The sequence below is a fragment of the Centroberyx affinis genome, unplaced genomic scaffold (genome assembly GCF_046629955.1).
Source record: "Centroberyx affinis isolate AG114_WGS23_722 - 3 ecotype Tasmania unplaced genomic scaffold, CSIRO-AGI_Caff_v1 ptg000664l_1, whole genome shotgun sequence".
NCBI lineage: Eukaryota > Metazoa > Chordata > Actinopteri > Beryciformes > Berycidae > Centroberyx > Centroberyx affinis.
The window spans coordinates 207331-223166 of record NW_027279288.1 but is presented as its reverse complement, the minus strand read 5'-3'; the positions used below and the strand labels follow the sequence as shown (position 1 = coordinate 223166).

Below are 15836 nucleotides of genomic sequence, written 5' to 3'. Positions count from 1 at the left end.
AAAATGTTCACATATTTTAAAAATAGAACCGGCTTCAGACAATTATTCATAATGGCTTGATATTAAAGACATACAGTACATTTTATGAGATTTGAGACACAAAACGCAGAACTGAGGGACAATGAGCTGCAGTCTGTAGGAACATCCAACCTCTCTGCCCCAAAGAGCGGTTTTCACCATCCTCCTGTTTCCCTTCTAAGCACTTTCAAAGAATGCAGATGGCACTTTTATTAAGATTTCTATGTTATTCTATAAAACATTACAAGATACTGAAATGCAATCCAAAAATTACATTAGAGTGTAAACATACATGCTGTTTACGACTATTACATTTGCTGCTAAAAGAGAGTCAAGTATGCTGTATTATGAATACTTTCAATACAGTTCCATTAGTTTATTACTTCACTGAAGAGGCCCAAGCTCATTTTCTGTTGTGCCTAACTGATATGAGACACAGGGTAATGATTATATTTTTTGGTTTATACTTCTGTAGTGGGTAGTAAAAATGAGTTAGTGGAATTAGAAGCATAATAATTTAAAGCAGCTACAACTGATTTTATAGTTCTTAACATGTACTGAAAGATATGATATAGGATGGCTGCAGGTTGTTTGTCACACATTCTCCTAAATGTGTAAAATAATATTTACACATATATCGTTTATCATCTCTGTGATTCTTATTGTGCTCAGCTGCCAACTAAGATGATTTGTAACCTTTTGTGCTGTGCTGAGACTCATTATCGGCGACAGGGTTTTTGAGTTACCACAACAGCAACTCCTAAGCATCTTGATAAGCCCATACAGTTTCCCTCTTATCGAATTTTAGAGTTCAGAGCTGTTACCAAGACACACATAGACGTAGCTGATAAGAAAAATCAACCATGGAGTTTCCATAAAGTCATTATAATCACTTGATGACATTTGGACATTTAGTAGTTAATTAATTCACTGACACTCATTTATGCTTTTTTTGCCTTATTTTGATACTGCATTGATTGAAAAGTCACTGTTAATTAAACATAATCACTGTCAGACAAAGTAGCACAAATACTATCAATGCATGAGTTATCTGTCTCACACCTCTGAGGTTGTTCCTATTGTTGTCATGGGGACAGTCTCTGGCTTCCTTCCTCTAACTGAGACTGCAGGTGATTGCGAGGACCGTCCTGAGGCCCTGCCCTCTCCCTCACTCCTGGTCTGTGATAGGCCAGTGCCTGCCCTTACTCTCCCAGTAAGGGATTGCATGGAGCTGGAGTTTTGCTGGGAGGTATCAGTGTTCTCTGGAACGATCAGCGTGCTGCTCCGACGCTGTGTGGCAAGATATTCAGACACAGTGCTGGTGTCCTTCCAACGCCTGGCTCCCGACTTACTGTTGTATTCATACACCCTGTTTGTGACTGAAAAACAACAGTAATAACAGTTAAAGTATAGTGTTCAGCATTCAGAAAATTCTCTGTATAGTTGAGTCGACTATTACCTGGATCAACCGCCTCTCCATTGAACACAGTATTGATTTTAGTCACCTCCTGTAAAGGAAAGAAAGTGTATCAGTGAACTGTAACAAGCAGAGTAAGTTGATCAAGACACAGACACCAAGCATATATATGTATCCTGTAGCTTAAATAAAGCCTTACCAGTACAATCTCTTTCTTTGGAGTCTCTGTAAAGAAACCATAGACACTCAACCTTGTACTATTGATTACTGGTGTAAGAGATTTCAAGGTCTTTATTGAACATGTTGTGGATATTTACCTGGCTCTGGAATGCTGTTAAACAGAAAAGGGAGAAAGAAAACAGTCAACAGCTACCCAGAATGAAATGAATAATAAGATCACCTAACATGATCCAGCGACTGTGGACCACTAAACCTTCCTGTCAGATAAAAATAAATAATATAGTTTGCACACTTACAGATCTTCCTTTTCTTCCACTGGCCTGGGCTGGCAGCAGCTGCAGTCTGCTGTGGAGAGCCACCTGCAGCAGTGGTAGAGCAGGTAGGCCAGGACCGCCAGCAGCAGCATGGCACCCAGGGCGATAACAAACCACACGTACCAGTCATCAAGGCTGAATGTGTTCTCTGTTAGGGTGATGTACGTCACTCGGGGCTGCAGAAGAAGAAAGGCTGAGTGCGTTGCATCGCCTTATTGTTGACAGTTCACAACTCTCTTCATCATTGACTTTTGTTTGGAACGGTTAACTGTGATGGTGTGTACTGTGCCATAGCCACCTTACTCACAGTGGTTGTGGTGATGACAGTGGTGAGGCTAGGGTCCAACACTTGGATGTTGATGATGACCGTGCCGGTCTGGGTGGGAGCTCGAGCTCTGGACCCGGCCTCTCCTGACCTCAAGTTGCCATCAGAGATCAGTACAGTCAGACTGTAGCGCCACACCCGGTCCAGACCGCTCTCAAAGTCAAAGGGCTCCTTCAAGAGAAGCCTCGTCACATTGGTTCCCGACGATGGCGAGAACACAAAGTGGTTGTTCAGGTTGCTGGCCCCTGGGGTTGAAAAGACAACAAAAGTAGTCTGAGATTTCCCAGTTTTGCTTGCCATTCTGTACCCTATAGCCCTATAACAATTAAATCATACTCCATACTCCACTGTATATGATGCTATATTGAAGCAAATAGTCAAACCAGAATTCAGATTGCAACCCACTTTAAGGACATAGCTATAGGACATATTACCTGAGATGGAATAAATAAAGGAGGTGGGAGGAGAGTCCTTGTCTGTGCAGGAAAGGATGAAGCCCTGGACATTGGAGCCTCCCCTCTGGTCTACTGGAACTATCAAGTTGGTCCGATTGGGTCCACATACTGGTGGCTCATCATTTGCCTCTGTGATATTGATTGTAACCTGAATGGAGCATGCACACCCACATACACACACACACTATGGAGTAAGAGATTGAGTTTGAAATGCTGATTATTTTGGCATGTAAATGATAAATGTTAAGGTATTCAGCATACTGTAGCAGTGGCAGAAAGGGGTCTGACTAGATCTCCATCCACCGCTCTGATGAGCAGTCTGTAGGACTGGGTGGTTTCGTAGTCTGGTCGAGTCAGCAGAGCGATACTCCCCAGTCTGGGATCCAGGAAGAAGATGTTGGACAAACCGCCACTGCCCCCACCAGAGATGATGGAGTAATGCACTGGAGTGGCAGGGACGTCTCTGTCTGTAGCACTGACTGCTCCTATCACCGCTCCTCCTAATTGTAGAGACAAAAAGGCTAGATCATTATTGCAACTACTGGTTATTGGTTTATTGTGGTTATAGGAAGCTCTGAAGACCATTAATTATGTCTTTATTGTTGATTTTACGTACGTCCTAGGAGCTCTGAGATACTGTAGAAATACGATGAAGGGCTAAAGACAGGAGGGAACTCATTCACAGGGGTCACCGTCACATAGATATAAGCACTGCCTGTAAATACCCATAAGAATATGAATATGAACATAACAACATACTTCCTTGATGTGTTCTTGCAGTAAAGAAAAGTGTCCACTGTATAGCATACCTTTCAGTGAGGTGTCATTCTTATCTTCAGCCACAGCCAAGAGGTTGTACTCATTACCAACAAGCAGGTTGCTTGGCTCCTCAAAGTCTAGGTTTCCCTTCAGCTGTGGATGTGGTGAAATGGAACAGTATTAAATTAAGATGGGTTTGACTATATGTGAGTAGACAGTTATATTCTATATAATTTATCCAGTTCCAGAAAACTGATTTTTCTTGAAACTATTCTAACTCCTTAATGCTTTAAGATATGGAGTTCATATTAATGCCACCAATGTGTTATGTGAAGACAAGCAAGTTGGCATAGAAATATTTGCCTATTGATGTGTTAATTAGCTCAATTAATGGCCTCATTAGTGTAACTGGTTATGTCTAATATCATGGTGATTATAGCAGGACATTATGCAGCTCAAGTGGCTCTTGTTACACTGTTTTTTTTTGTTTTTTTTTTTACCACAATGCGATTGGAGGTGTCCAGGGCAAAGTGCAGGGTGCAGTCCAGACAGGAAAGGCCAGCGAACTGGAACTGCCGGAAGTTGTCGTCCACATCATTATCTGTACATGTCACGGTAGTGATGAGGGACCCCACTATCTCTGTCTCAAGCACTGCCACCCTAAGAGATTCCCAATAAAACAAACAATAGTTACTAGTTTGGAATTGTTTATGATAAAAATTGTGAATCAGAAACTACAGACTGAGACAGAAGCACTTGCAGGGATGTAAAGACTGCATTATTTCATGAATATGCAGCTTCTCTCTTATTGAAGATTCAGCAGTGGCAAGGGAACAGGTGGCCATGGTTCGCTCCCTAGTTTAGATGCTTGGCACAGGCCTGTGCCTGTGTGATACTAACCTCTGGGCAGCAGGGAGGCAGATGGGGGGGTTGTCATTGATGTCAGTGACAGTGATGTCCAGTATGATGGTGTTGGCGAGAGGAGGGCCTGAGGGCCTGAAGGTGGCTGTCACAGTGACAGTTACAGTGGGGTTCTGTCTCAGCGGAGATGAGTCACGATCCATCCTGTTGGCTACTGTCACCAGGCCTGTGTCTGAAACACAGGATACCGGATGAAGAGTTTCATTCTCAAATGAGATAGCTGTCAGTTGGAAAAAATGGCATGTCCTATCACAAAATGATTGAGCACTAAATTAAAATAAATTGTGGTACTTCATAAAGAATAGTTCAGTCCTTGGTTGACAAAATGACACTTTCACAAACATGATGACACAAACATGATAACACTTTCAAACAAACAAACTCGATCCTCTAGATTTTACATATATATACATAGAGTCAAGCTAAACAGGGTCTTCTTTCCCCGCTGATTCTGCCAAGCCCGTTCCCTTGGCTATGGTTTCACTAGATATTAGGTAGGGATATATATATATATGTATAAATATGTATATATAAATATATATATATATATATGTGTGTGTGTGTGTGTGTGTGTGTGCGTGTGCGTGTGTGTGTGTGCGTGCGTGTGTGTGTGGCATTCTGGAAATTAACACTTCTAATACACATCATTAAGATGAGCCACAAATTGAATGCATGAATACACAAACAGCAGGCTGTATACAGTATGTATTCCGATACACATAGATACTAATAGCATGCCCATCTAATCTATTGCACACTGCTTAGCAACATGTTGAATGTGCTCACATCTGTGGATAGTCAGATAATTGTTAGTGCTGATGGTGTAGAAGATGAAGCCATCATATGGTGAGGCATTTGGGACGACTGCTGTGATGTTGGTGACGATAACTCCCGGACTCAGCTCCTCAGGAATGGTGAAAGAGGTGATTTTACTGGACACCACACAAAAACACATACCAACCAGTTATTCTCAGTCAATAATGTCAAATTGTGTTGCAAAATCCCCAAACTGAAACATAACTACTGAGGAATACTCACTTTATGAACTGAGGTTTGTCATCATTTATGTTCATAATGTTGACAATCAGGGTTTTGGATACTGTGTTGTTTCCATCACTCACACTGACATTCAGACTGTAGCTGGGGAACAGACATGATGAATGTGTGGCATTAGCGCCATTTTCATTCTTCACACCCCAAAAAATTGAAGGGTGAGGTACTGAACATTTTTTCCACAAGGGAAGGAGTTCAGCGCTGCAGTAAATGATATTTCAACATGTGTGTGCGTGTGTGTGTGTGTGTGTGTGTGTGTGTGTGTGTGTGTGTGTGTGCACGCAAACAGGTTTAATCTTTGTTATCAGAAGACTCAGACGCTCGAAAGCATTGGCAATATTGGCAGCCAACTGGCTTGAGGTGAGGTAGAAGGCTCATTTTTATTTTCATCAAACCCCACCCCAACCTGTACCAACAGCAGTGCTCATATGGGAAATTGGAAGGAAGGGTGACTATTGATCACCATGTTGTACACATCAGAGCTAACAGCAACACCATAACAGTATCATGCTTGATACTGTCTATCATAGTGCCTTGAGATTCATTACCAGCTGTAAATTCCTTACGCATCATTGCACTTTGTATGCCAGAGCCGGATGGCCTTCTTTGTATGTATATAGGCAAAACCACTGGCTGACTATTACCTAATAAGTCACTAAGTCACTCCTTGGGAAGCTCCCTACTCACTTGTGTACATATTTGTCTAGAAAAGGATGTGTTCAAGGCCTACGCTCACAGAATTATCTGCACATGTCTATATCCTGAGTTCGGACAGAGTTGGGCAAAAAAGTATTCTGCACCCTTTACTTGGAATGCTCTTCAGACTGACTTAAAACAGTCTGAATTGATTTCCTTAGGAGAATTCAAATCAGTTTTAAAAGAGTTGGAAGCGAAACTTGATTAGTCAATGTCTCTGCCATTAACCTCTGACCTGTTTTATTGGATTATGTATGTGTGTGTATTAACTGTTATTCCTGTTATGCTCTTATGTTGTCCTTGTAAGTAACTGTGTTCAATGCTGCCCTCCTGGCCAGGTCGCTCTTGTAAAAGAGATTTCCTTTTAATCTCAGTGAGATATTACCTGGTTAAATAAAGGTTAAATAAAAATAATAAATACAATAAAATAAAAACCAATGGCACTCCTCCCCATAGACATACAGGATATCCATAATAAGCAAACTGCTTACCTACTGGGGTCAGTCTGGTAATTAAACTGCTTTGTTGTAGAAAGGACACCTGAAGCAGTATCAATATCAAATCCAGGGGTTGGAGGGAGCAGTGCAAACTGAATGGAAACAGACATCTTGTAAGACACACATATCAAGCAACAGACAAGCAGCGTAACAGGTGGGAAAATGATATCCTACAAACAAAGGCCTGTTCTCTGGATCAGTGACGGTTGGGGCATAAATCTCTCCTTGAGGGGATTTCTCCACAACGTAGAGCGCTGAGTCTGGGTAGAAAACACATTTATCAGATCACTCGCTCATCCTCAACTTTATGAAATACAAATATACTCAGACTTCTTCTCGTAGAACAGAACCTTCATTGTGAAATACGGGAGCCTCATCCACGTCTGTGAGGATCACTGTCAGCGTCTGAAGGGCGCTGTCCTGCTCACTGTCCACAGCAAGGATTTGAAAGATGAACCGGTTTGGGGCCGTTTCAAAGTCGAGCTCTGCATTCCCAGTTACAGATACCTGCGTTCAAATTAAACTTGAAGAGTTTCAGTCCAAAATGAGATGGTACCCAACATTTAAAAAAAAAAATACATCTGCTGTTTCAAGATTATTCCTGACATTCAAGGAAAACATTTGTTATTAAGAAAAACATTAAAGCAACTTTGGAAGCCTAAACATCAAACGATGAATACAATTTTAAAACAATTCTTCCTAAAAATCGATATCCCTTGTAATTAAAATCTTCCATTGTAAATCATCAGGTAGATATATGGTTCTTTGAAGGAGGAAAGTATTCATTTAACCATGTGAATGCCATTTGATGTTTTAAACTTCACCTTGGCTTGTGTAGTGTTGTGCATGGACACAATAAAATCAGTGGTGAGTGGGTCTGAGTTGATGATCGTCGGGTATCCTGGTGCCAAGCTGGCCCCTGGGGAGAGGACCAGCTGAAAGCAGTAGACTTCAGAACCAGCAGGGCTGTTCTCTGCCAGGCTGGCTGTACCTGGTAGACCTATAATAGACACGCCTGCAGCACAGCCTAGACCCCAGAAATATAGTAGCCTCAATCAATACAAGGCCACACAGAATCACTGCTTGGCTTTAAGAGATGGAAAATATGTAGGCACACAGACAAAGCGGAACATGAAGCATCCACGGAAAGTCAGAATCTTATGAATAAGCTTAATTTGTATGCAAGAAAGAACTCTGAATGTCTCACCTTGAATCAACCATGTGTACAATATGACCAGGCTCAGCAGGAAATTGAATTTCTCAAACTCCATTCTTTTCTTAGAGGTATGTTCATATGATACCCATTAGTCTGAACTTGCTGTGTTCGCTGAGAGATTGACTGGGAAAACTGAACAATGTTGCCAAGGCTTCTGTTGGTAGATACCAGGATTTATGATCACAGGTCCTCCTCAGAGTTGCTATATCAGCTGCAAGGACAAATCGTTTCCTTTCTGTGTTTATCAGGCTGTAAACTCAATAAGCTGTTTAGTAGAATTTAGTAAAATGATCACGTGATCAATGTGTAAAGATGGTGTGTGTGTAATGCTGCACCACCCCCAATGACTGGAAATAATTGCATAGCCAGTGGACTTTAATGAGGTACAGTAACCTGATATAAGCTCTTGATGTAAGGAGAGCAGGTCACATCTTGAGTAACATGGAGATATTTTCAAATGTTTTTCAAATGTCTTTCAAATATGACAACCAACTGATGTTTAAAATCTTGCAAGATTCAATAGCCAAATAATGGGTTTAATATTTTCAGAAGAGAGACACCTTATTTTCACAGCCAAAGCAATGTTCCTTTACCATTTCTGAACACCAATTTGTTTAAGAACACCAAACACACACACTATAAATCCATTTTTTCCAGGAAACATTTATTCGATCAAGAGACAGGATCGCATCTTTCCATAAACAGGTCAGTTAAATATTAACAAATTTACAGTCATGAGGAATGTAAAAAAACAAAACAAACACAATGCTCGCCTTATAAAACCCCAACCCAGGGACCCCACCCAGAACATCAGCCGCGGTGGTGTTGGCTGAGGCTCAACTCCAGGTTCTGTCCATTGTTACGCGCTCTTCCATTCAGTGCCTCACAGTTCATCTTTGTCTGTTTTCATCTGTAAGGGAACAAAATAAGTAGTCTTTGAAAACAGCCATACGAGTAAATACATCAGCACCTGACACCTCATGGCTATATCCTGAAGATGTGACTTGATGTGTTATGGTAAGTGTTCTCTCACCGATTCATCTTCCTCATCTACAATTTCCTCTTCATCTTCAGGCTCTTCCTCTGCTGGCTCTTCAGACTCCTCCTCTGGCTCTTCCTCTGGCTCTTCTTCAATCTGCAGGAACATTCACATTGTTAGCAAAACACACCCACACTCACTGTGCTCACGCACTGACAAATGACCCAACTATACAAACTTCCCAATGAGGGAAAATACTGCAAAAATAAGGAGAATGGAACCACTTCCAATGCAAAAAGGACACCATTTAAATCAAGCAAACAGTCACAAGAATGAAAATATATTCATCGGCTGAGGACCATCACATGACATAATACACGCAGACTTAAATGACCCAACTGAAAACATTTGCAATGCAAATCTTTTTTTCAAGGATATTGTGTCAGTGGGCAGTGACTTGCCTGTTCTTCCAAGTCTACGTTCATGCTGAGTCGGAGCATGCGCTCTATCCTCTCTCCATAGGCCTTTGTGTCAGCCAGCTGGTAACCTGAGCGCAGGGTGGCCGTCTCAAACAGCACCACAGCCAGGTCCGAGGCCGTCTGGTCTTCAGCGTTGTCCTGGAGGGCATCAGAAAACAGCCAGTCAGAACAATCCCAGTCACATTCAAAGCTGTTGTACAACACCCAATTAATGCACACCTGTGACCGTTAACATTAATGCACCAACTGAAAATTACCACTCATATAGGTACTTGTGTGTTGCTTAGCAACTGCGTTGTTTAACAACTGTTCAAGATCTACATTGCTTAGTGGAAGGGTAACATTTATTTATTACTTATTAGTTAGAAAATAAAATATTTATTTTAAAATACAATGGTGTGTTACCACCGTTTTATAAAGGAAATAAGTCATTGCTTAAATGACATCGCATAATTTACATAGCACAAAGATGTAGGACCAAATTAGTCAAAATTAAACTGATCTGAAATGGAAAGTGTTTCATGGTGGTTGTTTATACATTAAGACTTACATTGACTCGTTTCAGCATCTTCTTGATGAGAGGGTGTTTAGGGTTGATTTCTAATGTTTTCTTCTGGCTGGCATAATAACTGAAAGAGAGGAAATGTCACATGGTATTATTGCACAGCTCAGAGCACACAGTCAAATACAGGCATGCCGAGACTAGTTCTACATTTGCATTTCACGACCCCTTCCGGTGAGAACAAGCACATATACTGCCAACATGCACAGGATCATTAACACTTACTTTGTGGAAATGTCTTTTCCTGTCTGGTAAGCCTGGGCCTTCATGATCCTCTCCATGTTACCTGACCAGCCGTACTGGCTGGCAATCAAGGCACAGGGTGAATTGGTGAGCCTCTGAGAAAGGATGGCCTTCTCAATCTGCGGGAAAGAGAGAATCATATATGGAATGAAGTGACTGGCAAAAGTGGAGAATAGACTAAACCTACCAGCCATAACTAAAAATTACCAGCTTGGTGGCTGGTGTTTATTCCCCATGCGGTGTATATTACATATAATACACTAATACATGAATTCTCTACCTTGTCTTTCAGGGAAATGTCCTTCAGCCAGGTGGTGAGAGGTTCATACTCCTTCTCCAGTGCCTCCCTCTTTTCCTTGGCCTTGTCGCTCTCGTCAAATTTGACGCCCTCCTTGGCCACGTTCTGGAAGCGCTTGCCGTCGAACTCGGGCAGCGCCTGGATGCAGTACTCATCCACAGGCTCCGTCAGGTAAATCACCTCGTAGCCCTTCTTCAGCAGCTTCTCCACGAAAGGAGAAGACTCAGCCTGTGCAGGAAAAAAGACGAGCAGATGATGATCAATGTCATTAACCCTTCTTTTTACAGTAAAGTTTGGTCAGGGGGTTGAATTGAAAAGTTTGGTTTCTATGAAGAGTGTAAATAACATTTAAGCACACTTTGTTGATGCAGTAGACATCCACCCACTCTACCCACCTCCTTCCTGCTGGTACCGGCCATAAAGTAGATCTTGTCCTGCTTCTCCTTCATGCGCTCCACATACTGCTCCAGGCTGGCCAGGACTGTGTCGCTGTTGGAGGTCTGGAAGCGCAACAGCTTGGCCAGACGAGTCCTGTTGGAGTGATCCTCGATCACGCCCAGCTTGATGTTGGTTCCAAACTCCTTCCAGAACTTGTCGTTGTACTGCTCCTCGGCGATCTTCTTGATCATGTCCAAGGTCTTGCGCACCAGCTTCTTGCGGATGACCTGAACAGGGACAAGATGACTTTTACTTTTCTATTGCCGTTTTGCATCTTCCACAAAACAAAGTTTTATAGTAATTATTCATTCTCATCAATAATCTTTATTTTTATATCACTTTTCAAAAGCAAAGTTACCAAGTGTTTCACAGTCCAGAAAGTGAATAGCAGATATATTAAACAATGACTAAAACCCTGAATTTAAAAAAAAAAAAAAAAAAAAAGCTAGAGAGGAGTTACAACATAAGATGTGTAACAGACTTTAAATAAAAAAAAATTGAAATCATGGGCTTGAATTGGAGTTTCAGTTGTGTTAGATGTGAAACTCACCTTGAGCAGTTTGTGCTGCTGCAGGGTCTCTCTGGACACATTCAGGGGAAGGTCATCAGAGTCCACCTAGCAAAAGAAGTTTCCATTAATCACAGTGCAGGCACCATTTAAAACAAAGAGCAACTATGTGTCCATATTAACATACGGCATTGTCTCAGCTAGAGTAAGAAATCACTCACCACTCCCTTGACAAAGTTCAGGTATTTGGGCATCATGTCGTTGAAGTCGTCCGTGATGAAAACTCTCCTGACAAACAGCTGTGACAGGAAGAGACGTTGTTAAAACAGGAACTAAACTGAGGCAACTCCCTAATTCCACTCCATAAGCAAATACAATCCCTTAAAATGGCTACTGAATACTGTATGTGGCAACTACCTTGATGTAGTCATTCTTCTTGGAGCCATACTCGTCAAACAGTCCACGGGGAGCTGCAGCGGGCACAAAGAGGATGGACTTAAAGGTGACCTCACCCTCTGCGGTGAAGTGGATATGGGACAGAGGCTCTTCGGTGTCCTGTTGGAGAGATAAACACAGTTGGATATTATCAAGTTAATATATCCCTTGAGTCCACAAAGGATGTATAACGCACACACTAACATTTTTAGAAACTGTTAGAGACAGCATTTCTGTCCAGGTGCCTACCTTGGAGAAGGTCTTGTAGAAAGCCCTGTACTCGTCCTCCTCAACCTCCTTGGCTGGTCTCTGCCAGATGGGCTTGATGTCATTCATCAGCTCCCAGTCCCACACAGTCTTCTCAACCTGGAACAAACAAGATCAGACATTTTCAAAAATAGCTAAAACTAATATTCCTTTGAGTCAGACAACCCAATCATTCCAAGTATTAAAATAACAAAATGAGATAGCATGAACCGCCTACCTTCTTAGTCTTAGGCTTGTCTTTGTCTTTGTCCTCCTCCTCTTCCTCCACCTCAGCCTCATCCTCTGTGGCTTCTTTCTCTGGTTCCTCCTCTGCCTCCGCATCCTCCTCTATGGGCTCCTCAACTGTCTCAGTCTGCCAAGGGGAAGAAGTGATTTACTTACATGTTAATTCTAACATTTGTCAATTTAATTTAAAAACATTTGTCTGTTATTAAGTCAACCAAGAAGTGTGTGAAATAATCACCTTGCTGGCCCAAACGTAGATGGGGAAGTTGATGAATTGAGAGTATTTCCTCACAAGGTTCTTGATTGTCTCCAGCTCTAAGTAGTCTGAAGCCTCCTCCTTCAGCACCAGTCTGAAAGGTTAAGAACTTTCATTCCACACTGTACATGAAACTTCTAAAGCCACAGCAGTCTACCATCTTTCAGTCTAATAATATTAAACAGCGTTTCCTGCATCTTTTCTAGCAGGTGTTGCAGTTTAAGAATATCTCTGAATTGGTTTTACATCATGATATATGGACAGTTGCGCTGTAATTGCAATGTAAATGTATTCTTTTAATTTTTCGGGGGTGGGAGGAGGGCATGAAGACCTGCAGCAGTTGTTGATAATGTTAAAAACAAAGTCAAAACTACTGTGGACAATTTTCCATCTTGGAGCAGCTGAATGTAAACAGCAGAGTAGTAAACTCACGTGATGGTGGTTCCTCTGCCCAGTGTGTCCCCGCGGGGGTCCTCAATGACAGAGAACTCATTGGAGTCGGACTCCCAGATGTGCTGGGTGCCGTTGTTGTGTTTGGACGTCACAATGACCTTGTCGGCCACCAGGAAAGCAGAGTAGAAACCGACACCAAACTGACCGATCAGCTCCGAGGTGGACTGGCCCTCCGTCTGCATCTCGGTCATCTTGTTGAGGAACTCGCTGGTGCCGGACTTGGCGATGGTGCCCAGGTTCTTCACCAGGTCCTCTTTGGTCATTCCAATGCCAGTGTCAGTGATATGGAGCATGTTCTTCTCCTTGTCCGACTGGGGATTGGAACAATACAGTAAGTGACCAACAGACCAAAAACCATCAACATAACGGATAATGACTGCAAAACAGATGTAAGACCGAGTCCCACTCCTCTCATGCGTACCTTTATTTTGACGGTCAGCTCTTCGTTGGAGGCCAGTGCATCGTCGTTGGTCAGAGACAACAGGCGGATCTTATCCAGAGCGTCTGAGGCGTTGGAAATCAGCTCCCTCAGGAAGATCTAAAAACACATCATGTATACAGATCATTACATCATCCTTCCCTGATCACTTCTGCAAGCCATACTACACTAGCAAATGCATAGAATTAATCTGCTGGGTATACATCAGGTCACTATGTATTCCTGCTCACCCTCCTTGTTCTTGTAGAGAGAGTTGATAATCAGCTTCATCATGCGGTTGACCTCAGCCTGAAAGACGTGTTTTTCTGATTTCTCTCGGATTTCCTTGATCTGAGCTGCATTCAACCCATCCAGCTGGATAGCCTCTTCCTCTCTGGATGGACAGACGTGCACAGACACACACACAGGGGAAATCAGTGACATGCAAAGCAACAAGTCAACAGCCAACATGCTCATCTGCTCTGCTCTCTGGGGACCAATGTCAATGTTGACGCCAAAAATACAAGACATTGTCATATAAGATAATTTCCTCAGGCTTAATGAGGGAAGTGCAGTAATATAAACCTTTGCCACCACCGCAGTTTAAGGGGCCGTTATGTCATGTTGTCTCGTGACTGTCCAAGTGTACCAGCTTTGTCATGTTGACCTTGTAATGTTAAGTAAAGGTTCAGCCGCCCTTTTACTGAATGGGCAAAACTACTGTGCACACAACAGGCCTAATCTGATAACGTGTTCAAAGTGAGACCTACCTCTGCACCACTTCATCATCTGTTCTGGAGCCATCCCTGCTTTTACCAAGATCCTCCTCCACAGTCCCATCGATGTCAACTTCATCCTCTGCCTTAACAGCAGCTAAAAAAAAAAAAAAAAAAAAGAGTTGTTAGTTTAAAAATATCCTCACGGCTGACTAATTGCTGCTCGTGTATCTGGAGAAAGATGGCGCATTTGAGATGAATTGGTGAAGAAATACGTTCAGCAAAGAGGAGATCAGGATCACGGAATGAGTTAGGCGTTGATAGGCTGGCTTGGCTTTTTAGCCAAGACATGGATGTGCGTCTATACAACGGCTATATTCTTCCAAACACATAATTAGATAACGTCAGGTTTAACATGGTATATCATGTAGAAACTTCTGGAAAGACAATGTGGAATAAAAGGAAGTCTGACGTTGCTGTTGGAAGCGTGTTGAACCAAAGTCAACGAGGATTACTACTTACCAAATGAACAAATAGCCTACAGCTAGAAATCTGCAAATCTATCAACCTTCTGGCCATGAATGAACAGAGAGGAAGCAAAAAAGCCATGGCAAGTTAACGGTAGCCTGTTAGCTAGCTAGCTATAACGTTAGCTAAAGACAGAGAGGCGAGATAATTAAATCTCCCGTGTACTCACCAAAGGCTAAAAGTGCGAAAAGAAGACCTATCGCCCACACACGCTTCATTTTGAGATATTGATTGAAGGAAAGTAATGTGTGTCTTCAGCTCTTGAGACAAAAGCCGGGATATCAGTGCATGCAGCACTGCCTTTACAAGCAAGAATGACAGGCTGCCTCTCCCACCAAAAGAGCCCACTTTCTTAAACCTCCGACAACCGACCAATGGCCGTGCACCAACGCACAACCAGCAACCAATCGCAGCGGAGACAATGGCACATTTGGCCCAATCAGAATCTTCAACATAAGTTGATACCCGAAAATCGTGGCTAGATACCATTGGCTAAGAATGAATACTCAGCAGATCACTTCCCCACAATTAGCTTTCAGTCTGCAAAAAAACAAACAGAATCACTGTCAATACTTACACTTTGATTTTCTTATGTAATGCCACAATGACACACACAACCTTAGGGCGATATAAGGATTCACGCATTTTGGTTACAGTTTCTATTGCCATGTTTTAGTATAATTTCGTTTCTGCGTCTGTCCATAGTGTTGTATTTATCTATTCTATATTGAATTCATTTTAATCAGATATCCATGGTGTGTATGATGAATAGATCTGCACGGCTGATCTCTGTCCACAAGGTGGTAGCAGTCCTAGTTCAGGTGAGTAAAAGATGGCAAACAGACATATTGTCTCACATACTGTTCAAGCAGGGAGACTCATATTGTGTCATATCTGGATTAGGCTACCAACAGTTCAAACAGGGTACACGAACTGGGGCTGCAAAATGTGCACATTATCTCGATATCGTTCTTTTTTTTTTTTTTTTTATCTTGATAGTTCACACTGAGCAAATTTCCGTATCATTTGCCTAACCTATCTGATGATGATAGGCGCTAAATGGGTGGAAACCTGGAAGAGATTCTGGCTGTTTGTGTGTCTGTCTGTCTGTGTGTGTGTGTGTGTGTGTGTGTGTGTGTGTGTGTGTGTGTATGTATGTATGTATGTGTGTGTGTGCGCG

At 42.2% G+C, this 15836-nt stretch overlaps 2 protein-coding genes across 2 annotated transcripts; both read right to left on the bottom strand.

The window, feature by feature from the left end:
- Window positions 1–1074: 1074 nt before the first annotated feature.
- On the bottom strand, window positions 1075–7906 carry LOC139643854 (cadherin-related family member 3-like). The gene is made up of 17 exons (XM_071519135.1): window positions 7843–7906; window positions 7460–7662; window positions 7002–7142; window positions 5428–5576; window positions 5176–5321; window positions 4369–4561; window positions 3969–4128; window positions 3519–3621; window positions 3326–3424; window positions 2998–3209; window positions 2689–2857; window positions 2228–2499; window positions 1912–2105; window positions 1753–1766; window positions 1635–1660; window positions 1478–1526; window positions 1075–1397 (listed from the first exon to the last, which is right to left on the bottom strand). Exons 1-17 carry the CDS (start codon window positions 7904–7906, stop codon window positions 1075–1077), a joined length of 2517 nt encoding a protein of 838 aa, XP_071375236.1.
- A 590-nt stretch (window positions 7907–8496) lies between these two features.
- Window positions 8497–14977, bottom strand: LOC139643855 (endoplasmin-like). The gene is made up of 18 exons (XM_071519136.1): window positions 14826–14977; window positions 14183–14285; window positions 13667–13806; window positions 13416–13534; window positions 12974–13305; window positions 12524–12635; window positions 12278–12412; window positions 12043–12159; window positions 11776–11913; window positions 11580–11657; window positions 11401–11466; window positions 10808–11077; window positions 10395–10640; window positions 10097–10233; window positions 9860–9938; window positions 9292–9447; window positions 8885–8986; window positions 8497–8761 (listed from the first exon to the last, which is right to left on the bottom strand). Exons 1-18 carry the CDS (start codon window positions 14872–14874, stop codon window positions 8735–8737), a joined length of 2406 nt encoding a protein of 801 aa, XP_071375237.1. The 5' UTR covers window positions 14875–14977; the 3' UTR covers window positions 8497–8734.
- Between the last annotated feature and the right edge of the window lie 859 nt (window positions 14978–15836).

Bases quoted from the DNA above. Each gene is read 5' to 3' on its own strand.
- LOC139643854 (XM_071519135.1), bottom strand. From the start codon at position 7,906: ATGGAGTTTGAGAAATTCAATTTCCTGCTGAGCCTGGTCATATTGTAC. The intron at 7,663-7,842 runs GTGAGACATTCA...TCTGGGGTCTAG, and splicing joins GTACACATGGTTGATTCAAG to GCTGTGCTGCAGGCGTGTCT. The intron at 2,500-2,688 runs GTAATATGTCCT...TTTCAACCCCAG, and splicing joins CTTTATTTATTCCATCTCAG to GGGCCAGCAACCTGAACAAC.
- LOC139643855 (XM_071519136.1), bottom strand. From the start codon at position 14,874: ATGAAGCGTGTGTGGGCGATAGGTCTTCTTTTCGCACTTTTAGCCTTT. The intron at 13,535-13,666 runs AGGGTGAGCAGG...TGATGTGTTTTT, and splicing joins CTCTCTCTACAAGAACAAGG to AGATCTTCCTGAGGGAGCTG. The intron at 12,160-12,277 runs GTAGGCGGTTCA...TGTTTGTTCCAG, and splicing joins ACAAGCCTAAGACTAAGAAG to GTTGAGAAGACTGTGTGGGA.